General features: G+C 36.4%; 1 protein-coding gene across 1 annotated transcript in view; it reads left to right on the forward strand.

The window, feature by feature from the left end:
• Positions 1-24,524, forward strand: part of VWC2 (von Willebrand factor C domain containing 2) — a 198,638-nt gene extending 174,114 nt beyond the window's left edge. Inside the window, exon 3 of the mRNA XM_036739168.1 lies at positions 24,325-24,524. Within this exon, the coding sequence (XP_036595063.1) occupies positions 24,325-24,476 (152 nt within the window). The 3' untranslated portion in view covers positions 24,477-24,524. The remainder of the gene's footprint in view (positions 1-24,324) is intronic.
• Positions 24,525-27,408: the final 2,884 nt, after the last annotated feature.

Here is a 27,408-nt window from a genome sequence, read left to right on the forward strand (position 1 = left end):
GAGGGGCATGAGACAGGGAGCAGGCATGACCAGTATCTTCAAATAGCTAGAACATAGTATTAAAAAAGGTCTTAATAAAACTTAAAATATGTAAAATTAAATAGACTAAGACCACTTCGTACCTGATCAATCAGGTTAGAGGTACACCATTATCAGTCAGGATTTCAGATACTGGGATGCAAAAGAGTTCAAAGCAAAGGGAAGTTTAAAAAGGACAAAGGAGAGAAACAAAAGGAAGCCTGACTAGGCCACTAACTAGCTATGTGATCTTGTGTGTGTCATTTAATCATTTAATGAGTGTTTCATAAACCTCAAATACTCTAAAAATCTAATAGCATTTATTATAACCTCTTTGACCTTCAGTTTTCTTATCAATAAAATTAAAGAACTAGACTATATTATCTTTAAGCTCTAAGAAATTGTATTTTTTTCAGTCCAAAATATTATGTTCTCTTTCCATGTTAGTCAAGGGTTTCTGCATCTAATATCCATCCTTTACTGCTAGAAGGGCAGGATAAGGAAAAAGGAAAAGGAAGGATTGCTCTATTGCTGTCCCATTTGGCAAGGGCATTTTTGGAACACATCACTTGTGAATACTGAAGGTATTTTAATAATTCAAGTAGTTGAATAATCTCTGGCCAAGAATCCATCATTCCTATATTTTAGGCTACCATCCAGAAATACAAATCCCATTGTCAGACGTCATCTTCTTGACCTGATGATCACTTCCAAAATCTGCCTTTCTCTTTCCCAAGCCCTTTCTATTTTTGATCAGTTTTGTTGTTGTTGTTGTTATTTAGTTGTTCCAATTGCTTCTGCCTCTTTGTGACCCCCTTTGAGGCATTTTCTTGGCAAAGATACAGGAAAGGTTTGCCAATTCCTTCTTCATGTCACTTTACAGATAAGTAAACTGAGGCAAGCAGGGTTAAGTGACTTACCCAGAACCACATGGCTAGTAAGTATCTGAGGTCACATTTGAACTCAGGACATCCTAACTCCAGGCCTGGAATTCTATCCACTGTGCCACCAAGAGCAATGAAAACCTGGGCCCCTGTTTTGCCTAGGACTTTGTAATCTTTATCAACACTTTCTAGATTCCTTTGGTTGGTATCTTTGGTCCCTAGAAACATCAACAAGAGGTCATTCACCACTAGGTCCTGAATATATGCCCCAGGAAGACATGGTCTTTGTATTCGTCAACTGGATGTTAGCAGGATGTCCACTTTTTTTCAGGATCAGGGCTAGAGGGGCTTTAGAGGTCATCTGGCTCAACTAGTATTTGAATAAGAATCTCTTCTATGACATAATTGAAGTGTGGTCTTCAAGCTTTTGATAGAAAACCTTCAGTGAAGGGCAGAATAAGTACCTTCTGAAGTAACCTATTCCACTTTATGTTATCTCTAATTGTAAAGAAAGATTTTCCCTACATGGAACCAAAATTTGCCTCTTTGTGACTTCTACCCATTGCTTTGTGCTCTTCCCTTTGGGGCTAATCAAAACAAGTCTATTCCCTCCTCCATGTGCCAGTCCTTTAATTACTTGGAGATCAGTATCATGACCACCACCTCCTCACTCCTGATGTAATTTTTTTCTCCATGCTAGTCATCCACAGTTTTCTCAAATGATTCTCAGGTAGCATGATCTTTAGATCCTTCGTTCTGATGGCCCTGTTGTTGTTCTCCACCTTTTCAATGATCCTTCCAAAATGTTCTTCCTAAAGCTGAACCCAGTGTTTTACATTTGATCCAACCAGGGCAAAGTAAAAGAGGATTCTCATCCTCCTTATCCTAGGATCTATGAGACTCTTGAAACTATGACATTGATTTGGATCCTGATTTGAGTTTGGGAACCTAAGTTCTACAATGCATTGCCTCCCCACCACACGCATGTGCACACCCATACAGTCAAAGCAAATCTGTTGAGCTCTGAACTGGAACATTCTAATGATTACAATAGCATCTCACATTCATCTCATGTTTTAATGGTTTACAAAGCACTTTGCACATAGCCCTATGAAGTGAGTAGTGCAAGGATCTTTATGACGTGGTAAATCTGGAATGAGCCTTCTCTTCTTTTGACCCTACTGAATGACTGCTCATGTGATGGCACCTTTGGATCCACACCCTCCTTCCTTTGAGTGCAAACAGCTGCTTCCTCCTCAGAGGGTTCTCTAGTATTCACTATTCTGTCTCCTTCCCTTTCCCTTCTGTAGCACATTCTTTCAACCTCCAGCCTCAACTCAATATTCCCCTCTCTGCTTCTTCAGATACTAGGAAACATAATTTTAAAGGAACAAGTCATTCTCCTCAGTAGGAAAGAGACATAGGCAGCAAGGTGGTACAGTAGATAGAGCACTGGCTTGAAGGCAGGAAGACCTGAAGGTAGATCCTACTTCAGAAACTTACTAGCTATGACATCCTGGACAAGTCACTTAACCTCAGCTCCTTTCAAAATAAAAAAGTATCCTTTGTGACAAATAATCATAGTTGAACAAAACAAATTCACATATTGGTTGTATACATTCTCATTTTGCATGGACAGTCCAATAATGGTTTCTTTGAGGAACAAAGAACCTTTTTAAATATACCTTAACATTTGCTTCTTAAGTAGAAGGGAAACTATTGAACTGCTTAATATGTTCACATTGATTATAAATTATAAAAATATATTTGGAGGTGAGAACTGCAATAATAATAATGAACATGAAATGGCAAGAATCTCAAAAATAAAAGGCCATTTTAACTTGTTCATCGGCATTTAACTGACTGCATGATACTTTTACAATTACTTATGTATCTGTCAGCTTAGCATTAGCTGATTGATGTGCTTTAATTAAAAATAAAACATTTACAATGAAATGTTAGCAATCATACTAATAATCATCATTTTAAGACACAGTTATAAAACTTAGGATGAGTGCCTAATGGCAAAGCAATATTTAACCTACTATTGACAATAGCTCTCAGCATCATCCTACTCTAAAGTCCCATCATGGCAAAAGGAGAGGAACACAAGTTCTTCAGTCACCACTAAGCTGAAAATAGTTCAAGGAAGGATCCTCCAGATGTCATGACAAACTTACTAAGTGCTAAGAGGCTGATAACCATTTCTGGCCATAGCAATTTATGACAACCAAGACAGGGAAAGGGTACGATCTAGATCAGTGGAGAGAATGCCTACGACAAAGAGTTCATCTGTCTTTTGAGATTTTGAAGTGAGGACCAGAAGAAAACCAGAGGACCTTAGAAAGCACTGTATGCAACCCAAACCTGGACAGAAATTCCCCGTATCACTTTTCTTACAAGTGGTCATCCAGGCTGTGTATGAAGACCTCCAGTGATGAGTAACACTATTTTTAAGGCAACCTATTTCAACTTTAGATAGCTCTTATTGTAAGAAGATGTTACTAATATGAAGTTGAAAGCTGTCACCGTAAACCAACACATTTCTACCAATTCTGATCTGTAGTTTCATCAATGTAGAACGAAGTAGGACTAAAAGTTCCCCTTTCTGGATCCTATACTTCTATTAACGCAGCCAAAATTGGTTTAGCTTTTCTAGCTGCAATGTCCCGCTAATGACATGCTTGAGCTTTAAGATGTTAACTTGACCTGATAGCTAAGTCTGTATTTGCTACATTATACCTTTACAATTGATTTTTTGAACCCAAGCAGAATTTTACATTTCTCACTATCATATTTCATCTTATTAAATTTGGCTAATTGCTCTATTTTGTTGAGATCTTTTTATGGATCCTGATTCGACCATCCAATGCATTAGCTATCTCTCCTAGCTTTGTGTTATCAGCAGTCAATAGATATTTTATCCATCCTTTCATTCAAGTCATAAATAAAATGTTTAATAGAAAGGGGCCAAGAACAGAGCCCTTAGGTATTACACTAGAGATTCTCTTCTAGGTTCATCTTGGTCCATATATTATCATTTTCGAAGTATGGTCATTCATTTCCAGGTACACCTGAATGTATTATTATTTGTCTCACATCTGTATCTTGTCTATGAAATATGGTAAGAAAATCATATCCTGTTCATCTATGAAGATATGGTAAGAGAAGTAAATATGTGAATGAATGAATAAATGCTCTGCTGAATTCCAGTTATATTATATCTAAGGCATTGCCTTGATTTAGTAGTCTAGTAACCCCATCAGAAAAGGAAATGAAATTGGTCTGGCATAGCTTAGTCTTAACGAACCCATACTGGCTCAGTGTTATCACTATTTCCATTGCAAAGTGCTTATAAACCATCCATCATTTCTTTTTCAGCAATGCTTTGAGAAATAGAATTCATGCTCATCAGCCCATGTTTTGGTGAATCCGCCTTCTCCTAAGTCAATATTTATTCACCTCTAATCCTAAAATACTTCTGTTCTCCCTTTTTCATGGATTTTCAAGTTCTTTCAATACCCTGGGATGTAAATTATCCAGAGCTGTTAATTTGAACTTTTTATTAAGGAAGGACAGGAATCCCTGTTAACCATCCAGTCTGCAATATATTTCCTGCCAGCAAAACTAAAACTAAACTAGGAGTCTGTCTCCTTTAAATCTTTTATTATTATCCCAAACATTGATCTAAATCTTTGATATTCCTTTCCCAGTTGAATAGCCTTTTTATTGTCCTTGGCACAGTAGGTAGGGTGCTGAAACTGGTGTTAGGAAGACCTGAATTCAAATGTGACCTTAGAAACTTACTAGATGCATGACCCTGGGAAAGTCACTCAAACTCTCTCTGCCTCAATTTCCTCAACTGTAAAATGGGGATAATACTAACCTCACAGAGTTGTGGAGAATAAAACAAAGTAATATTTATAAAGCACTTTACAAACCTTAAAAGCATATTATTATTATTATTATAAATCTAATTCTTAATTTTAGGGTTTTTGACATTATTCTTACAGCAGCTTGCTCCTTAAAAAACAAAAAAACCTCAATTACCCGTCCTTGCTTCAATCATCTGTATATGACTTCTAAAAATATTAAGATGGTAAATTAGCTGCTCTTTGAACCACAAAGTCTCTTCAGGGAGTTTTCCTTTTTCTTCTTCACCGTAAATTTGTTTTCGAGAGCACCTCATCTCCCATGATCTAACTTCCCCTGCAGCATCTGAAATCATGGTATCTTACCTTGACTTTCTTTAAATATTTGAAATCTTTTCTCCCAAATCTTGAGGGGAGTTGGGGGAGGGGGAGCTAAAGGGAGAACAGGGAGGAGGGAATGTAAGATATGTTTAACTTTCTCTACCTCTGCCAGGAACTCAAAGGTCATTACCTTCAAAATCTTTGGTTTGGGGGTTTATTTGTTTGTTTGGGCATTTCTACTTTAATAACCAGCCCCTCTTCATTGATCTGAAGATAATAAATTATTCTTTCTCATGTCATATTAATTCTTGCACATCCCATGAGTTCGTTATAACAAAAACTAGAGCTTTACAGAGTCTATAAGCACTATTTGTCTATCAAAATCTTGTGCTATTTCACAGAATCAGAGAATCTGAGAGTTGAAGGTGACTTTAGTGGCAATCTAGTCTAACCCATACACAAAATGACTAAGACATACCTGGAGAAGTCATCATCCAGCTTTTGCTTGAACACCTTCAACCAGGAGAAACTGAGTACCATTTGAAGCTGCCTGTTCCACTTTGAAAATGGCTCTAGTCATTAGGAAGTTTAGGGTTTGCTTGGTTTTTTATGGTTTTGTTTGGTTTGTTTTTTCTGACTTCAACCTAAATTTCACTTCCAATTTCTACCCATAGCTCCTGGTTCTGGAGGGTTCTAGGACCCTCCGCTACATGAAAGCCTTTCAAATATTTGGACGGTTATCTTGTACCCCTTGAGTCTTCCTGTTCTCTAGACTAAAGATGCCAAGATGACAGTGACTCAAATCTTCCACCCTTTTCTAAACACTCTAGCTTATCAATGTCTTTCTTCCAGAGAGGCACTCAGAAGGTGAGCACTATAGTCTAGAGGAGGTCTGAGGGGAATGGGGTACACTGGAACTACTGCCTTACTATTCCTGGAGGCTCTGTCTTTCTCAGTAAAATCCCAAGATTGTATTAGCTTCTTTGGGTGCCAAATCACACTGCTGCTTTATATAGGGTTTACAATCCACTAAAACCCCCAGATCTTTTTCAGAGCAACTGGCATCTAACTATGCCTCTTCTACTTTGTTCCTGTGAAGGTGACATTTTGTACCCATATTTTAGACTTTACATTTATCCCTGTTTATTTCTTCTTATTAGCTCCAGCTTATTTCTCTCTTGTCTGTCAAAGTCCTTTGTGATCCTGATAGTCATCTAGTGTGCTAGCCATTCCACTCAGTACTGTGTCATCTGCAAATCTTATGAGCATGTCATCTTTATTTCTATCCAAGTAATTCATAAAAAATGTTAAATATCACTGAGTCAAATACTCCTGGGGTACTCTACTGGAGACTACTTTACATGTTGACAGTGAATTGTTAATAGTCTTCTTCGAATCTGGCCATCCAACCAATTCCATTTGTATTACTCGGTCATCCCTATATCTCCACCTTTTCAACAAGAATAATTTGAGATACTTCCAAGAAGTTTTGTAATTACCAGTGTTGTATTTGCTTGTACTGCCTGGGACCAGTGGGGAGAAGGAGTTATCCCTTCCATGGGCCTTCTATAATAAACTGAGTCTTCTCAATTCAATGTGCTTATTACTAAGAGCATCATCTCATCTCCCACCCCACCATTAACCTGGACTGTTTCTGGATCCCTTCACTTTTAGAGGTCTAATTTTTGCCTTATCTTACAGAACCTCAGGCTTTCCAAGCCACTATGCAGCCTGTGCAATGGTATTATACTCCAAGTGTAATCTCCCACTCTTTTCCAGATCCCTTTTCTGTGTTGTTTTTCCCTACTAGCATGGAAGCTCCTTGAGGTCAGAGACTGTCTTGTTTGCTTGTATTTGTATCATAAGTGCTTAGTACAGTGCCTAGCACTTAATAGTCACTAAATAAATGATTTCTTAACCCATGACATGGGCTATACCTAAGTTTTATTTTTTGATTTCTCTGGAGCAAACTCTAGTTTAGAAGCATCATGAAACAAAAAAGAAAATGATCTCTTGGGGGTCACTCACTAGGAATGACTGCTATTCACAATGTAAACCATAATCCAGAGACTCTCAGCACTCTTGGGTTCATATGAACACACATTTATTAAGTACCTACTACATTTCAGGTACTGTGTTAGGCACACAGTGGGGATATTTTAAAAAAAAAACAGTCCCTACTGCAGGGAAACTGAACAAGGTACCAAGAACAACGAGAGCAGTTTTGGCCTGAATAATGCCCAAGAATAAAATGGTATAGCAGAAAAGACTCTAACACTGTAACTGGTAGAATTAATCTTGAACCCTAGCATTGGCTCCTACTACCTGAGTAAAAGGTACAGGCTATTTTTAGAAATCTGTTTTCATTACAAGAATGTTGCTCATACACACAAACTATGTTTTTCACTTCCAATTTTTTAAATGGAGCTAAAAGAAAAAAACCTTGCCATAGGACAAATCACTTCCCATTTCCTCTTACAAATCACATGGAAAATACTCAGTTTCCTCATTTTCAAAAGGAATGGTTGGGCTTTCTGATCTCTTCCAGCTCTGGCATTCTATGACCTTAGAAGTATTTAAATTCATGTTTCATAGGAACAAGACTGAATAATAGGTAACACAAAGTTAGATTGGAGTGTTCTATGCCTGAAAATCTTTTCTGAGCCAGATGGGGTATACTTTCATGATCTCTACTGAACGTTAGTGAAAACCATTTTTTTCCAACAGTTAAAACATATTGTTCCTCAGGGCTTTCAAATATCCTGCACCTTCTCAAATGACATCTTCCAAACTGAACATTCATGAAATATTATAGTTGGAAGGAACCTTGAGGAGCCTCTTGTCAAACCATCTAATTTTCAGACTAGGAAATTTTACATAGCAGGTTTATATAAGCAGCTATCTGGGGAAGTACCAGGGATTGAGAAAGTAGGTAAATGGGAGGAAGTAACATGAGAATTTTCCTGGTAAATACAAGGATCAGTATTACTAAATACAGATAAATGTGCGTCCTTTCCTTTGCTTAATATCTGTATGAAATATATAAGATAGAAGAAAAAAAATTACTTTTCCAAAATACCCTTCATTCAACTGAATTCAAATCAATGGAGCATCTTAACTACCTACTATTTATATATAGTTATATATAACTATATCTCTGTATCTCTATACATGTATGTGTGTATGTGTGTGTGATACACATGTAGTATCTATGCTGCTACATATACACTCACATACGTATGTATGTGCTATGTGTGGGTATATACATACATATATATGTATGTACGTATTTGGATCAAGCCACATTATTTGTATCTTCTGAACATTTATGATGTAATAATGGAAGTTCATAATAGTGACCCAGAGGTTCTAAAAGATTATGAGTTGACTTCTGAATCACTGTTAAATTTAGTACTAAATAAACTTAACTAAAGTTTCACTGTTTAAAAATTGGTAATTGATATATGGTATGTGTATTTGTGTATATAATGTATATATGTATGCAGCTAGGTGGCACACTAGTGTCAGGAAGATAAATCTTCCTGAATCCAAATCCAGCCTCAGACACTTACTAGCTGTGTGACCCTGGGCAAGTCACTTAACCCTGTTTGCCTCAGTTCCTCATATTTAAAATGAGCTGGAGAAGGAAGTGGCAAACACTCCAGTATCTGAGCCAGGGAAACCCCAAAATGGGGTCACTAGGAGTCAGGCCTGACCGAAAAACCAACAACAAAAGAGTATGAGAATGCATGCACACACGCACATACACACACACACACACACACCTATTGAGAGATAGACAGAGAGTGTACGTCTCTGTGGGCCGTATATGTTGCTTAACTGGAAGATCAATTGCTGGATAATGAAGAAGCTATCGTAGTGGAAGAGGCACTAGCCTTGGTCTTGGACTTGGATCCTGGAGACAGGTAACCTGGGTTACAATACTAGTTCTGATGCTTTCTAGCTTTGTGACCACCACCAAGTCAAACAATCACAAGCATTACTGAGTGACATGACCTTTCTAAACCTCCATTTCCTTCTCCTTAAAATCAGATAGTCTGCTCAATCTTTGCATGCTGTGTACACGGCATTTCAGTCTCATAAGATGGTACTCATGAGAGAGTAACTACTACAACATGGCATGTACATGGAACCCAAAGTATAGTGCTAAATCTTATAGTCTCTTAAAAAGCTTAATTTTAGCCCATCAAGCTAACCTGATTTATTAATTTCAAAGAATTGATGGTATTTTCCTATAAGTCTCAGGCTGTACTACATTTTACTATGTAAAATTAAAAGCAATGTGTGTTTTTGTAAAGAAAGATACATTGTTGTTGTTAGGGAGGAGTATAGAATGGAAATATCCTTCTTTGTGGCTGCCAGTATTACCAGGAATTCTTTTCATAAAGTGAGAAGCTTAGATAGTCTTTCTTGATAATTGGAAATCAGCTGTTTTCTGCTGTAGATAACAAATTTACATTTTAATTAAATCCCTTTGCATTTATCTATATTGGGACATATAGTAATCATAATTTACTGGAAGCTTTTTGTGGTATCCATTCAAAATGGGACTCATAAAATACCTTACAAAGGCAATATATTTGATTAACAAAATTATCACTAAGTATTTGAAGGAGTAATAAAAACCATCCAGAACCAGCTAATTCTAATTCAAAGCTGTCCAAAATAATTTCCTGAGCAGACTAAAGTAATTTTTGGAGATAAAAAGCTTATTTGGGAAAAATCATTATAAATTTATAGGCATGCATATTCTATTTATATAGGCACATATTTTATACATATGTGTTTGTATACTTATATGTGTTAAGTTTGTTTATGTATGTTTGTATGTATGTATGTTATGTATGTTTACATCGCATATATGCCTTTAATATGTATTGAACATGTCTATTACATGCATATAATATGCATACACTCACTTATTATTGAAACACAAAGTATCTCCTTGATCAGCATTAATACCTGGAATCCATAAGAAGCTACTGTCAATTAAGTTTTAGAAATGTGATTCTATAATTAAAGGGGAAGAAATTATGAAGGAAGTAGGGCTTTGTTAAAAATATTTCTTTCACATTTGGAAAGCACATAATGGAAACTGATAACATACTTCTACATCTTGTTAGACAGGAAACTCTATTCTATCTTCATTTACACCTATGGCACACTGAGGGATGTTGCACCCCAAATAATCAATGTCTTAAGCCTTAGGTTAATTCACTGCTGGTTTAACTGAGTTATAATAACTAAGTAACCTAGCATGTATTTTTTCTTTTCCCTTCTGAATGCATACACAATTAATTTACAGTATGGATGATTTCAAAATGTGACTAGTCAAAATGCATGCAAAAGTAAGCTTTTCAAGCATATGTCTTGAAAAATATTTTCTCCTTTTGTGTAATTTAGATTTGGTCTCTCCCTCTATCCCCTCAGTAGTATTTAAAAGTAATTTATTTTCATTCTTGCAACTTCAGCTTTTATCTCTTCCTGTCAGATGAACTGGTTAATTGGAACTGGTTCACAATATTCAATTCAACTCAACAAACATTTGTTAAAGAAGCCTTTTTTTAACTTGTAAGGCATGATGAAACACAGTTAAGACCTAGACACTGCCCTCAAGGAGCTTGCAGTGTGGTAGGAAAGATGACAGAGCCTGGGAATAGCTATAATGCAAACTAGTTCTTGTGACACTGACATTACATTCCAGTAGCTTCATTTGTACTTGCATAACAGACAATATTCGGATTCTGTGATGAAAAAGAGCTATTGATCTTTTAGTTAAAATTCATCGGGGTGACATTTGTAAAAGGACCCAAGAAGAAGGGTTAGGAAAGAAAGGTTTATTTTTGAGAGATGACCAAAATAATTGCCAATAGAAAAAAAAACATCAAGGGCAGAAAGAAAAATAATTTTATATAATATCCTTCAATAATGCATAAAGAAATTAAGGAACTTATCAATTCTATATTGTTTGATAATATTTTGAATCTGTATTTATGCAAAAAATTCCAACATATTTCAGAGTAGTGTAAAAGAGTTATTCAAAATGCTATTAAACAAAAGCACTCTATTCTGTTATGGTTCTTGATGCACTAATGCTTCATTTTTAGGAGTTGTTAGGGAATGACGCATTCTGAATAACAATTTTCCAGATTACTCAAGGTCAGCCCCATTGAATATGTTGAAGACGGGTTTTTAAAATTATTAGATTAGATTAGATTATTGCACACTTCCCTGCCTTAGTAAGTACAGTAGACAATACAGTTGCACTTTTCGCATCTACTGCCTATAGAGATACGAAGTTGAATCTGCATGCTCTGGGATATGCCCTGGAATTTACCATCTTGACTAAGTCCCTCAAAGTTTGCTTTCCTGTCATTTCCACAATAAAAGTGGAATGAAGAATATGTGCCTATATGACATTTTCAACAAGCAAAATGGACAGACTTTTATAGGAATGATTGGCTTAAAAGCCAAAATATTCCTGTAAATTTTTATCTTGCTCACTGCCTTCATCATTATCTTAACTTTTCAGTAATATTTAAAATATTCTTTTACTTCAGTAATGATTTCAGCATCTTTGCCAATCTCAATTCATTCTTTGGCTCTTTTGCATCAACTTCCTGCTCTGGAAATCATTATGTCACTTTTTTTTTCCTTTTTATCTTTTTTAAATTTTATTTTAGACTTAAAAACCAGAACGTAAATACATAATAAAGAAAAGAAAAAAATATCATAAACTTAAATATTGGAACTTAAATACAAAGTAAGAAAAGAAAAAAGCATGTCATGTGCACAGCAGAACATAAGAGAGGATTCAAAATATTTAACAATAAATTTTCATTTCAAGAAAGCCTATATGAAAAATACTATACATTGTGTTGAGAGCTGTTCCTCTTTTCTTTGCTGCCTTGTAAGTTTTCTTTTCTTCTCTGGTTGTGCTTTTTACTTTGTTGTTTTTTCACCCTTCTCCTCTTCCCCCCCGAAGGCTACAATTAAGTATGGATATATTACTATTTAAATATATATATACACACACACATACCTGTACACATATATAGATATACATATATACATACATATACAAACATATACTTTTCTTAACAAATTCTACTCCTGAAACTTGTTTTTATGTTTGTGCATATCTCTTGTTTCCTATCCCTCCTGACACCTCTACTTCACTTCTACCTGCTACTTTGCCCTCCTATTATTTAGCCTACCCCCCTCTAAGGATCCTTCCCCTATCCTCCCATTTCCATAAATCTAAACACCCTTCTGTAGCCCCCTATAATCTATTCCCTCACCCTCCCCTCTAGAGATCCCTCCCCTATCCTCTCCCCCCTCTTTCATCCCCTTGCCATTTTATTTCTTCTGAATTTAGAAGACTTTTATATTCTTCCAGATATATGTGTATTGTTCCCTCTTAAACCCATTCCCAATGAAAGTAGGTTACCACAACTGCTAGCCCTCCTCCCCCATCTACTTCCTCTACATTGATTCTTCCTCTTGTACCTCATTTGTATAAAATAATCACTCTTTTCAGCTGTTCCTAAATGGTTTTACTTTTTAAAGTCATATCATGCTCTCAGGTCGACTCCAATCTTTCCTATAAACTCCCTAGTTATAAATGACAATCTTAGACATGTATACATTTTACATATATAAAAAGTAAACAGTCTAATTAAATCTCTTGTAATCAGTCTTTGGTATGTACTTTATGTTTCTCCTGGCTCTTGTATAACAAATCTTCCATTAAGTTCAGGTTTTGTTTTTTTGTTTGTTTGTTTTTAAGAAAGTCTTAAAAGTTTGACAGTTGATCAAATGTCCATTTTTTTTCTCAGTCAGGATTATGCTTAACTTTTCTGGGCATGATATTTTTGGCCAGAATCCCAGTTCTTTTGCTCTTCAATATATAGTGTTCCTAGACCTGTGTTTCTTTAATGTCTCCACTGCTAAGTTTTGTATGATTCTAATTGTGGCACCATCATATTTAAATTGATTTTTTTCATGTTGCTTTTAATATTTTATCCTTGAGCTGGGGGTTTCAGAATTTGACTATAATATTCTTATGAGTTTTTTTACAGGATCTCTTTCAAGTGGTATTCAATGGATTTTTTTTCTATTTCTACTTTTCCCCTTTGTTCTAAGGAAAAAATTTTCTTTAATTATTTCCTGTATTATTGTATCAAGATTCTTTTATTGATCATAACTTTCAGGTCATCCAATTGTTCTTATGTTTTCTCTTCTTGATTTGTTCTCCAGATTAGTTATTTTTCTTATAAGATGTTTCATTTTTTCTTCTATTTTTTCATTCTTCATATTTTTAATTATTTCTTGATCTCTTATAACTTTACTGGCTTCATCTTGCCCAATTCTAATTTTCAAGGTGTCATTTTCTTCCTTAAGATTCTGGATCTCCTTTTCTAATTGGTTGACTTTCTTTTCATAATCTTCTTATTTTTTCTTGGATTATTCTCTTTTTTTTTTTAGTTTTTCCTCCCTCTCTCTCATTTGATTTTTAAAGTCTTTTTCCATTTCTTCTATGAATTCTTTTTGGGCAGGTGACCATTTGACGTTACTCTTTGGGGTAGAAGAGGATTTTGTTGCTTCAATATCTTCCTCTGAAGATGAACTCCGGTCTTCTTTATTCCCATAATAACTTTTTATGGTTAGATTCTTTCTCCTTTCTTACCTAGTATTTAACTACTGAATGCATGTTGCCTCAAACAAACTGAGACCTGGGAAAACCTAGCTTAAAAAGGCCAAGGTCTCCCAATGCATCCAAGGCCATTGCCAGTCCTGACCTGTCTTGCCACTGGACTCAGATAACTCTGATGGAGAGAGTGAGGCTGATGACTTTGCACAGGTCTGCCCCACTCAAATCCATTTCACTTGCAAGTCAAGACTTCACCCTCCTGATGTCATTGGTCCTCTTCAAGAATGAAGAAATGGCTGTCCACCAAGCCTGGAATGAATTCACTCCTCCCCTCCACTTAGAATCCTCATCTTCCTTCAAGACTCAGCTCAAACCCCACATTCTACAGGAGCCCTATCCCCGTCTCCCCAGCTACTAGATCCTTCCCTCCTAAGGTTGTCTTTCATTTAATATGTATGCGCCTTGTTATGTACCTTTTCATGTAAATGTTATCTCTCATATTTGAATGTAGGATTATCTTGGATAAAAACTTTTCAAGTTGATTGAATGACTGATAGAGTCAGGAAGACCTAGTTTCAAATCTGCCTTCTGACACAGACTACCTAAGTGACCCTGGGCAACATTCTTAAACTTCTCAGTGCCCTGCTTTAGACAATTAGTTGCACAGAAAGTGCCAGTGTACATTGGTTAAGGGAGTTGCCTCATTGAGAGTTCTATATAACAATGAAATTTCAGATCCCAATTAAAAAATTGAACAAAACAGGCTTTGCAAATCCCTACCACACCAGGCACCAGGGTTTACAAGGCAAATGAAAAACAGTGTCTTGTCCTAAAGAAGCTTACATTGTACATGGAGAAATACAACATGTCAACCAATAAGTCTATATGTGCTAAGTTGAGGAAAGGACCACTTGACAGTGAAGAGAATAAAGAATTAGGAAAATCTTTCTATATGTATTGGACGGGTGTTTCTGTGATATGAAGTAAAAGGATGTTTGTCAAAAATTCTCTGTAGCTACAAAGCCCTAGGAGGTTGTGCAACTGTTATTTCAATATACTTCCAAAGATAGAAATTTTGTGATTGTGAATTCTCCTTTTGCTAATAATAGCAGCTCACTTTTCTAGAGGTTTCAACTTTACAAAGCACATTGCTCACAACACTGGGAAGCAGTGTCAATATTACCATTTGGCAGATGAGCACATCAAGGCCAGAGAAGTTGGAACTCATCCAGGATCACACAGCTAAAATTCAAACCCAGAACTGTCTTGGTTCCAAATTCAACATTCTTTCCACTTATACCATACTGATTCTTAGGCAGTACAGTCTCCAAGACCTCCAAATCTTAGGCAAAGCTTGCTATAACCAAGAAAGTCCATTACCTGGTGGCCAACTTTATGATGAGCCTCCCTGAACCTATCTGGGCTAGCCTTTGAACAAAAGTCCCTTGCCAGATCCATACCTGAAGCCTTTGGAACTTGATAAGGTTAGTCAGAACTTGTATTCCACTGGCATAGCATCAAAGCCAAGGTCGTCTCCATACCACAGTGAGGTTTCAGAGCAGTGCTTTTCTACAATAAGTATTATCTTCATTACTAGAGTAGTCACTGTTCTTGTTGATACCACTTTTGTTAATTTCTGGTTTTACTTTGATGCTGAATATTCGAGACTACTGAGGACAGAATGACAGAATCATAGAACCCCATTGCCATAAAGGACTATAAATTTCCCCTAGTTCCCAGACAGTCAGTTCTTGGGCAGAAAATCCTGCTACACTATCCTCTACAACTAGACAACCAACTTATAATTGATAACCAATCCTGGAAGACAACAATCCTATTGTCTAAGAATTCCCTTCTCCAAGCTAAATACATTTGCTTCCTTCAAATTATTTTCCTAACCTCTGATTTCTAGACCTCTCTCACCCTTCTACTTGCTTTGATCCAGAAGTGACCCATCTTATCAATGTCCATCCTGAAATATACTGCCTAGAACCTAATAGAATCTTCCCTCTTTAATAAATGTGTAGGTCCTACCTTTAATCTCATTCCCATTTATTTTGATAAACTAAACCATCTGAATGTGTACTAATTCATCTAAATGATAATAATTATTATTTATTTTAATTAAATTTATATAGCTTTTTAAAGTTTGCAGAACATTTTACAGGTGTTACCTCACTTGATCACAGCTCTTTAAGGTAGGGGTTATTGGTATTCCTATTTTTAAAAAATGGAAACCTGGGGGGCAGAGCCAAGATGGCGGCTGGTAAGCAGGGAATAGCGTGAGCTCTGTACCGACTCCCTCCAAAAACCTATAAAAAATGGCTCTGAACCAATTCTAGAACGGCAGAACCCACAGAACAGCAGAGGGAAGCAGGGCGCCAGCCCAGGACAGCCTGGATGGTCTCTGGGTGAGGTCTATCCCACACGGAGCTGGGAGCTGGGAGCTGGGAATGGAGTGGAGCAGAGCCCAGCCTGAGCGGCGTGGACCAAGACCAGCAACCGGACAGAGCATACCCTAGCACCCTGAATCAGTGAGCTTCAGCAGTTACGAGACTTCTCAACCCACAAACACCAAAGACTGCAGAGAAGGTTAGTGGGAAAAGCTGTGGGAGTGGAAGGAGTTCGTGGTTCGGCTTCCAGCCCCGGGGGCAGCGGAGGTGGGGCAGCTACGGCTGTTGCTGCTTCCAGCTCCAGGCCCACCTGGTGGGAGGAATTAATTGGCGGATCAGAGCAGGGGTGCACAGCCTGCCAAAGATCTAAGCCCAGTCCAGGTTGGGGGTTCTTGGGGAAGGAGCAGTGCTGGTGTGACAGAGCTGGCACCTCCCCCCCAAACGTGGAACATAGAACTCTCTAGTCTACAAGCAGTCATACCCCACTGAAAAACTCAAAGGTCAAGTTAGTTGGCTGGGAATATGGCCAGGCAGCGAAAACGCACTGAGATTCAGTCTCAGACTTTGTATTCTTTCTTTGCTGACAAAGAAGACCAAAACATACAGACAGAAGAAATTAATAAAGTCAAAGAGCCTACAGCAGAAACCTCCAAGAAAAACATGAACTGGTCCCAGGCCACTGAAGAGCTCAAAAAGGATTTGGAAAAGCAAGTTAGAGAAGTAGAGGGAAAATTGGGAAGAGAAATGAGAAGGATGTGAGAAAACCATGAAAAACAAGTCAATGACTTGCTAAAGGAGACCCAAAAAAATACTGAAAAATACACTGAAGAAAACAACACCTTAAAAAACAGACTAACTCAAATGGCAAAAGAGCTCCAAAAAGCCAATGAGGAGAAGAATGCCTTGAAAGGCAGAATTAGCCAAATGGAAAAGGAGGTCCAAAAGACCACTGAAGAAAATACTACTTTAAAAATTAGATTGGAGCAAGTGGAAGCTAGTGATTTTATGAGAAATCAAGATATTATAAAACAGAACCAAAGGAATGAAAAAATGGAAGACAATGTCAAATATCTCATTGGAAAAACCACAGACCTGGAAAATAGATCCAGGAGAGATAATTTAAAAATTATTGGACTACCTGAAAGCCATGATCAAAAAAAGAGCCTAGATATCATCTTTCAAGAAATTATCAAGGAGAACTGCCTTGATATTCTAGAGCCACAGGGCAAAATAGAAATTGAAAGAATCCATCGATCGCCTCCTCAAATAGATCCCAAAAAGAAATCTCCCAGGAATATTGTCGCCAAATTCCAGAGCTCCAAGATCAAAGAGAAAATACTGCAAGCAGCCAGAAAGAAACAATTTGAGTATTGTGGAAACCCAATCAGAATAACCCAAGATCTGGCAGCCTCTACATTAAGAGATCAAAGGGCTTGGAATACGATATTCTGGAGGTCAATGGAGCTAGGATTAAAACCAAGAATCACCTACCCAGCAAAATTGAGTATCATGCTCCAAGGCAAAATATGGACTTTCAATAAAATAGAGGACTTTCAAGCTTTCTCAGTGAAAAGACCAGAACTGAATAGAAAATTTGACTTTCAAACACAAGAATCAAGAGAAGCATGAAAAGGTAAACAAGAAAGAGAAATCCCAAGGGACTTACTGAAATTGAACTGTTTTGTTGACATTCCTACATGGAAAGATGATGTGTATGATTCATGAGACCTCAGTATTAGTGTAGCTGAAGGGAATATGCATACATATATGTTTATGTATATATATATATGGCTGAATGTGTATGTATGTATATATCTATGTGTGTGTATATATATATATATGGAGAGAGAGAGAGAGAGAGAGAGAGAGAGAGAGAGAGAGGACACAGGGTGAGTTGAAGATGAAGGGAAGATATCTAAAAGAAATAAAATCAAATTAAGGGATGAGAGAGGAACATACTGAGAGAGGGAGATAAGGAGAGATAGAATGGGGTGGATTATCTCGCATAAAGGAGGCAAGAGCAAGCAGTTCTGTGGGAGGAGGGGAGAGGGCGGATGAGGGGGGAAATGAGTGAACATTGCTCTCATCAGATTTGGCCTAAGGAGGGAATACCATACATACCCAATTGGGAATCTTACCCCACAGGAAGTAAGAGGGAAGAAGATAAAAATAAATGGGGGGATGACGGAGGGGAGGGCTGATGGGGGTGGAGGTAGTCAAAAACAAACACTTTTGAAAGGGGACAGGGTCAAGGGAGAAAATTCAATAAAGGGGGATGGGTTGGGAAGGAGCAAAATATAGTTAGTCTTTCACAACATGAGTATTGTGGAAGGGTTATACATAATGATACACATGTGGCCTATGTTGAATTGCTTGACTTCTTAGGGAGGGTGGGTGGGAAGGGAAGAGGGGAGAGAATTTGAAACTCAAAGTTTTAAAAACAGATGTTCAAAAATAACAAAAATGTTTTTGCATGCAACTAGAAAATAAGATACACAGACAATGGGGTGTAGAAATTTATCTTGCCCTACAAGAAAGGAAGGGAAAAGGGGATGGGAGGGGAGTGGGGTTACAGAGGGGAGCGCTGACTGGGCAACAGGGCAACCAGAATATACTCCATCTTGGAGTGGGTGGGAGGGTAGAAATGGGGAGAAAATTTGTAATTCAAACTATTGTGAAAATCAATGCTGAAAACTAAATATGTTAAATAAATTTTAAAAAATTTAAAAAAATCCCCCCCCCCAAAAAATGGAAACCTGCAAGTACTCTAAATAGGACTTTCTAGAACCAACGGCTACATGAACAAGTAGGACTAATGTCTGCTGTTGCTGCTTTTTCAAGTTTATCATATTGCAACTCAATGGTGCTTTTCCCCCTTGAATAAATATACATTTTGCTTTTTGCCTAAGTTTACTAATACAAATTATTCTCTACAATGAAATGAAAACATTCAATACTATAGGGATAAAAGTTTTTCTTTTTGAATTCATGATAATTGTGTTCTTTGAATACTTGATAATTTAGAACAACATAATAAAAATAATTTACATCTATTTAACAGACATTAAGGATTGAAACATCATTTTTTTTGCATTCCCTTAATAGATATGTGAAAACAGAAATCTTATCTTTTGCATTTGTAATAGGTTATATTTAATAGAATTCACCTCCCAGGGTTGTTGTGAGGATCAAATGAGACAATTTTGTAAAGTACTTAGCACAGTGCTTGGCACACAGAAGGAACTTAATAAATGCTTATTACCTTCCCTTGTTCTCCCTTCCCTTCTATACTTCCTATGCAAACAAATCTAATGCCAGAAATGGAAGGGACCATCTACCTCCACTGGCCAGCATGGTAGAGAGCTAGATATCTTCCCCTCTCCTGTTCCAGCCCACCCACAGTAGGCCAAAAGATGGATTAACACCATCTGCTGCCACTGAGAGTAGTCACAGACTTTCTCCTTCCCTATTAACCATCACTGCCCCTACTTCCCAGCAGGCATAGGATTAAAATAATAATTCAAAAGTAATAATAATAATAAGCCCTGTACCAATGCCTCATCATGACATAGAGGTGACTCAGGGTTTTCAAATTTATGCCAGTGGAAACCGATCTGTAGCACATCCTAGGAAGTTGAAAAGTTTTTGAGCATAAAGGCCTAATGAGGAATTGTATGTCTGATACATACAATCCTATTGTTTAAGGAAGCATTCCCTTCTCCAGACAAAATATACCTGGTTCCTTCCAACTACTCTTCTATGCTTTGCTTTCCAGTCCTCATACCCTCCTTCTTGCTCCCTCTGGAAATAAATGTCCTGGTTTTTTCCTGTCCATCCTCAAATATATTGCCAAGAATCACATAGAATCCTTCCTCCTTCATTAAAATGTAGGTCCTGCCTTGAACCGCCTTCCCATCTGCTCCAATAAACTAAGTCATCTGAACTGATGCTAATGCATCCACATAATGACAATTATTAAGCATTAATGATTATATTTACATTACAATATAATTACAATTAGTACAATATGATTAGCATCAGTAATGTTGGAAATAATTTTATATAGTTCTGTAATTGTGCTTAATTATAACAACTATTATTATTGTAGTGTCATGATTTAATATTAATTATTATTATTATAGCTAGTATTTATATAGCTCTTTAAAATTGCCAAAACACTTTACATATGTTATCTCACTTGACCTTACAATGATTTATTAGTTAGAAAAGTTCATTATGTTTTGTCATCAGGCAGTGAATGTTTTAGATATACCAATTCCCAAAGACTATCTGCCATCAGTGACTGCAAAGATGAACACTTTGATCCTTGAATTCATGATGTGACATCATACTACTTTGTGTTTCCTTAGTATATTAAAGTTGACAAAGATTTTTCACATATATTATTGAATTTGATCTCTGGCTAGTATATTTGGGTTTATGGTAAACCCAATTTAGTGTAACCTTTATGCTATCAAACCTCACAATTACAGGATAGGAAGGAGCAAAATATAGTTAGTCTTTCACAACATGAGTATTGTGGAAGGGTTTTGCACAATGACACACACGTAGCCTATGTTGAATTGCTTGCCTTCTTAGGGAAGATGGGTGGGGAGCGAAAAGGGGAGAGAATTTGGAACTCAAAGTTTTAAAAGAATATGTTCAAAAAAAAAGTTTTTGCATGCAACTAGGAAATAAGATATATAAGCAATGGGACATAGAACTCTATCTTGACCTACAAGAAAGTAAGGGAAAAGGGGATAGGGGGAGTGGGGTGACAGAAGGGAGGGCTGACTGGGGAACAGGGCAATCAGAATATATGCCATCTTGGAGTTCAGGGAGGTTAGAAATGGGAAGAAAATTCGTAATTCAAACTCTTGTGAAAATTAATGATGAAAACTAAAAATATTAAATAAATAAATAATGATTTAAACTCAAAAATATACATACATACATATGTGTGTGTGTGTGTGTGTGTGTGTGTGTGTGTGTGTGTATGTATTTACTCTAGTTTTCTCTATACATTTAGACTCTTTGACATAGAAAACTACAGTCCAACAAATTATTTAGTAATTCTACATGGAGACACTTGGGGCAAGTGGAAGCATAATAAAAATGAATTTGTTATTACAGTTGCCAATAGGGAAATCACTGGTTGAGGTATCAGTGCTTTGGTTATATAAAATGAAATGCTATGCCTCTATCTACCTCTCTCATTATAAGAATATATGATATACAATTTTTAAGTCTTATTGAAGAAATCATACTGAGAAGAGTGGCATCATCTTTGCGGCAGACACAACAGATTTTCCTTCTTTAAAGTTTTATCTGGAAGTAGAGGAGTTACTTAGCTTTACTTCTAGTGGCACAAAACAAAAGGAGCCAAGGTTCAAAGGCAAGATGAACCATGACATGTACAGAAGCCAATGATAAGACCTATCTGACTGAAGCAAAAGATATTGCCCCTTCTATGCTAGACTATTAATTCAGGTTGAGCTTTCCTTTCTCTTTGATTCTAACTTCTTTGATTTTTTTTGACTCCTCTTCCATGAGCCAACTCTTAAAATAATATATTAATGTGTTTTAATTCATAAATGAAAGCTGAACAGAAAGGTTTATCTGAGACAAGTTTAAAATAGCAAATTAGGATTAAAGGATCAATAATCTAGATCTGGGAGGGACCTCAGAGATCATTGAGATCAACCTCCTCATTTTACAGATGAGGAAATAGAGACCTAGGAACATAAATGACTGCATTAAACAGATAGTAGATTACTACAGATAGTAAATATTGGAAGCAGGTTTTAAATCAAGATCTGTGTGATGGCAAGCAAACCAGAATGTAGATTACTACAGATAGTAAATATTGGAAGCAGGTTTTAAATCAAGATCTGTGTGATGGCAAGCAAACCAGGACTTTTTACTGTTTTTTCTTCTGGAGTGCTTCCCAGCACTAAGGCAATCAAGTGCCTTTGAGTGAGTATTGCCTTTGTTTGTAGGAAGGCCCAAACCCTTTTGCTAATTAGGTCACAAGAAGTATGAAGTTCTCCAGAGGTGTGAAGTTCTCTGACCCTGAAGAAGTATATATGTACTCTGAGGTTAGCATGTTGTTTGAGGGCTCACTCACTGGAAAAGCATAGCATGATTTGACCAGATGAAACTCTGGGTAGCTGTTGGAGCCCCCTGGCTTTGAAAAACTGAGATGTTGGTGCTTTTCTCTGTGGTGACTATGTATGTAATGTCTTGGTCAGATAGCTAGAAGCCTGTCTGTTGATTTGTGTTATTTTGCTCTATTTATATAATTTCTGCTTATAATTTCTGTTTATGTTTTCTCTGAAGTGCAGGATGCTGACTTTTTCCCCTGAACTAAGTGAATGATATACCTATGTTTAACTAAAGTAAGATTGTTAACCCCTTAGTTGCTTTCCTTAGAAAAGCAGATCAAAGAACCTGTGCTAGTAGTCCACCTTGTGTGCTTGTGTTATTGGCCTTACACAGCCACAGTAGCTGCAAGTAGCACTGTTGTTACAAACTGATAAATCAATAAAAAAAAATTAGGAAGCACCTAAGATAAGCCAAGTACTGGTCAATGCTTGGGATCCAAATACACAGAAGGAAATAATCCCTACACTAACTTCACAGCCAGGTATTCTTCCTATTGTATCATATTGTCTCTACAATTCTTAGGCTTGATTTTTTTTTAATGAACATTTTGCATAATTCGAAGTAGTCCAAAAAAGTAGAATACTTTATTACACGTTTTAAAAAGGGGATCAAAACAACATAAGACAAACAGTGTCCCTGGTTTTGCTATTTGGAAGTACTGTACGATGTAGACTCCTGAAATTTAGCCTTCCACTCTTCCCTCTCTAGTCTTAGTTCTCAGAACTTATCCACTGCACACCATCAAATTTTATGTTTATGTGTATTAGGCCCACATTTGAACTTCCAGGTCTGTCCTGTATTCTAGCCCTATACTTTCAACTATCTATAGGATATCTCTATGAAGGGCAAAGCCATTTTGTCCAATATTTATCTTGGCATCTACCTTTCATCTCCTAGCCATCCCACTCCTTTCAGCGTTAGCATCATTCTACTAATCTCCTAGCCCAGACATCATATAATCACCTTTTTTCCTTCATTCCATCTCCTAAATAATCCATCCCCAAGTTCTTCCTTCAAGATCACTCTTCAATTTACTCTCTGCTCTTCATGATAGACTAGATCTATTGTCTATTCATACTTACCACACTGTGAAAGCCTCTTAGCTTTAGATTTCTTTGCCTTCAACTCTACCTCCCATCCCCAATCCATCTTCCATATTGCTGCCAGATAAGTTTCTTTAAACAGCATGCCCATTGTGTCATTTCCCAACTTCCTGTTACCTCATATCCAGACATATCTGTGCTACGTGTCACTGTACTAATGAAGAAGGCACTTGGAGAACTGAACAGCAAGCAATGTGTACTAGACATGAATACAAGCAAATGTAGAAAATTTGGCCCCACCATACCTATCCAACTTATTTTTTTCATGGTTCCCCCATAAATATCCTCCAGTTCAGTCAGATTGGAGATTTTAATCATATGCTGATTAGCATGATTAGTTCATGCTAATTGACATACTTTAATGATTATAATTAATTACATTCTATTAATTAGTTGTAGTAATAATAATTTGTTATTATGGCTAGCATATGTCAAGGTCAGTTTTGCCTCTTGTAAGGAAATTATCTACCAGCAACTATTACGTATCCCCATCTTCATTTTAGGGCCTGTATCTGGTCCATTATTCCAATAAGAGGTCATACAGTTTCAGAATGAAGACCTCTAAAGACCTTTTAATGGGTTTAAGTCCCACTTTGGCCACTTGGTTTGGACAAGTCATTTCAACACTGGTCTTCATTTTCCTCATCTGAAAAATGAAGGGTTTTCACTAGATAACTGGCAAAAAATCCATTATAATTATAACTTTCTGTGACTCTGGAATTATTGTTAAAAAAACTTTCCCCATGTTTCCATGGTGTACAGACTCCCTCTGCCTACAGTGAAACAGTTTAGGGTTTATGTTCTCTACTGAATCCTCCAGAAGGAATAGTAGATATTACTTATAAATTCATGTACTGCATGGCTATAACCTATAATTGCTTTGCTGTATTTCAGGCCCAAACTGTTTTGCAGAAACCACTGTCATCCCTGCTGGAAGAGAAGTAAAGACAGATGAGTGCACTATATGTCACTGTACTTACGAAGAAGGCACTTGGAGAATTGAACGGCAAGCAATGTGTACTAGACATGAATGCAAGCAAATGTAGAAAATCTACAAATCCAAGTACTCTAATGTTTTGTTTTGTTTTGTTTTTTTACAAAAAAAAAATTCACTTCAGATGAGCCTGGGAAATATGAATAAAAATGAGAAGATTTTTGATGAGAAATAATGGAAAAACACTGGTATTTTGGTTTTCATAGTAACATAATTACTGCAGATCAAAGGAATGAAGATATTTAAAAGGAAAAAAAAACTTTTGACATAAAATTCCTGTCTAAATAAATGTGCTATTTTCACAGTGAGTACACTAAAGTACCCTATTAAATATTAATGTATTTCTATAATCCCATTAGAGAGCTTATATTAAATGTTTTCTATAGATACAGATTAAAAAGCAGTATTGTCAACTGTCCCTACTGTGCATCTGCATACCTATTTCTGTTCTGATTTGATCAAATGGGCACCTTTGCTACAGATAACACAAGAACACATGTGGTGATTTGGGAACCAGAAAATAACAAGTTAGCAGGATTTTGAATTACTTGGTTGCAAACCTATTCTAATATAAGCAATCACATTCTTTGTTTTAACATTCATATTTCTAATGTTTATCTTCTAAAGAGCAATTTTCAGTCACATACATGAAACATTTCCCTCTTAAAATACTTTGCTGCTTTTAACATTTTTCTTTCCCTATCTTTTGAGAGATTGAGATACAGAAATTACAAAATGCTATTCAAGTTCAGGGCATCTGATAAAGCTTTACAGTCTCAAAGCTCTTAAAGGGACTTGTCTTAATCTTGAGAATACATTTTATTTTCAAGCATAACCAGATTTTCTATTAACCTAAAAGTGTCAACCAAGATAATGGGGGGGGACGGAGACAGATGGGGAGGGCTAGAATTTTTTTTTTACTCTTTTATAATGGTAAAACATGCAGAACCACAGGGAGGAAATCAACAGTCTTTAATTAAATGCCACAAACATTTATTAAGCACCTACTATATGCTAGGCCCCATGCTAGGTGCAGCTATATAAAACAAAAATTAAACTGTCCTTGCCTCCAAGGACTTTACATTCTTTTAATACTTAAATTAAATCACACATATGAATATAAAAATGAGAAAATTTTATTGAATAAAAGAAAAATAATAGTCCTTCCTCACATGGTTTATAGTTTAGTTGAATGCAAAATATGGCCTAACATGTTTTGTTGCAGATATTAAAAATAAGGAGAATTAGAGCATACTTCCGAAATACTTAGAAACTAATATAACTTATAATACATATTAATCTTGTCCATCAATAAGCAGTACAAAGCTGTTCAACTGTTCCCTTAGCCAATTATGGTAAACTCAATAAAAACAGATGTAAAACAGGTACATGCTATAACTTACAGTTGAATACAAGTACCAGTTCTAATTCACTTCCATAATACTCCCTAAGGAGGAAAGAGCCAATGTACCAATTCATTCCGAAGCAAGAAAAATTTATTAAGTGCCTCCTATGTTAAAGGCACTATGATAAGTGCAGAGACACAAAGAAAAAACAAATAGCCCCTGCCTTTGTGGAGTTTACATTCCCCTGAAACAAATGGGTGACCAACATATCTATGTAGACCCATGCTCACCATACGGAGGTTTGGGAATAGATGACCTCTAAAGTCTTTTCCAGCTCGGCGATTCTATAAGATTTGGAATATGATTGCAAAGGAGATCATGGCATAAGGATAAAGAGGATCAGATGGGAACGAGTTTTCATAACCTTACATCATTTTTTCAAGAGCATGTATTTGCTGGAATAGAAACTCTCCTGGCGAATTTTCAAGTAGGATTAAAGCTGATTTGGTCAGAAGGTGTTAAAATTTAAACCTAATTTATGCTCACACCAGACTCCTGCAGGGACTAATTCCAGGAGATAAAGTGGAATAGATCTGATCAAACCATAGAAGAACCTTCCCTTCCTCTAGAGTTTAGGTACAGATTTTCTTCTCTCTTTTTTTCCCCTTGAATATCCTTAAACTGCAGAGCTCTCTTTATAGATACCCAGGAGCTACATGTAAATCAGAATCGAAAGTAGGGCTTGGATTAAAGTTTGAGAAAACTTGCCTTAATGTACAATAGTATTGTTCACGTTTCTACAGCTGAAGCTTCTGTTATTTTTTGATGGTTAATTCTTGATATTAGATTGAATATTTCTATATAAAATAAATACACATGCAAACATAGGCAGTATATACCCATATTGCTCAATAATTTTTTAAAAGCTATAGTTGCTTATTCAACAGTGAAATTTATTCATTTCTCCAAATATATTACACTTATCAAACACATTCAGAAACTAGAAGGTTAGATTGGTTCTTATTTGGATTTGAAGCTACCTGCCTCCACAAACCGACTTAGACAAACTCTTGATCAAGGCTGAGGTGTAGGATTTCTAGACTTCAGAGAAAAAAAAACCAGATTCTGATTTCTTGAAGAGTTCTTCAGATCTCAAAAAAAAAAACCTTCTAAAAGCTCTAGTTTTGAATAAAAAATCTTAAATTCCAAATGGCTCTACAGATAAGTGCCTTTTGAATAATATCTGAAGTTAAATTCAATGAATTTCTTTCATTTTGATCAAAATGAAAAGATTTGAAAAATTTAAACAATTTCTTTGAATGATTAATTGCCTTTTTGATCCATATCCAACAAGAATGCCATAATCGGATGAAAATTTGCAAGTTTTGAAATTTGACTTACTCATGAGCACAAGAGCTTTCAGTGCTGAATTTTTAAAATTTTCATCAGAGTTTACACCTTTATTTCTCAGAGATCCTGGGAAGAGTGATAGTTTGCTATTTTATCATCATCAATTTGAAAAGCATTTATCAAGTACTTACTATGTCCAAGGCACTGGTGCTCTTTTATATAAAGCTTTAAAAAAAGGCTTAAGACTGCACCAATATGAACATTTTGTACAGACTCAATACTGTGTAG

The sequence above is a fragment of the Trichosurus vulpecula genome, chromosome 9 (assembly GCF_011100635.1).
Source record: "Trichosurus vulpecula isolate mTriVul1 chromosome 9, mTriVul1.pri, whole genome shotgun sequence".
Taxonomy (NCBI): Eukaryota; Metazoa; Chordata; class Mammalia; order Diprotodontia; family Phalangeridae; genus Trichosurus; species Trichosurus vulpecula.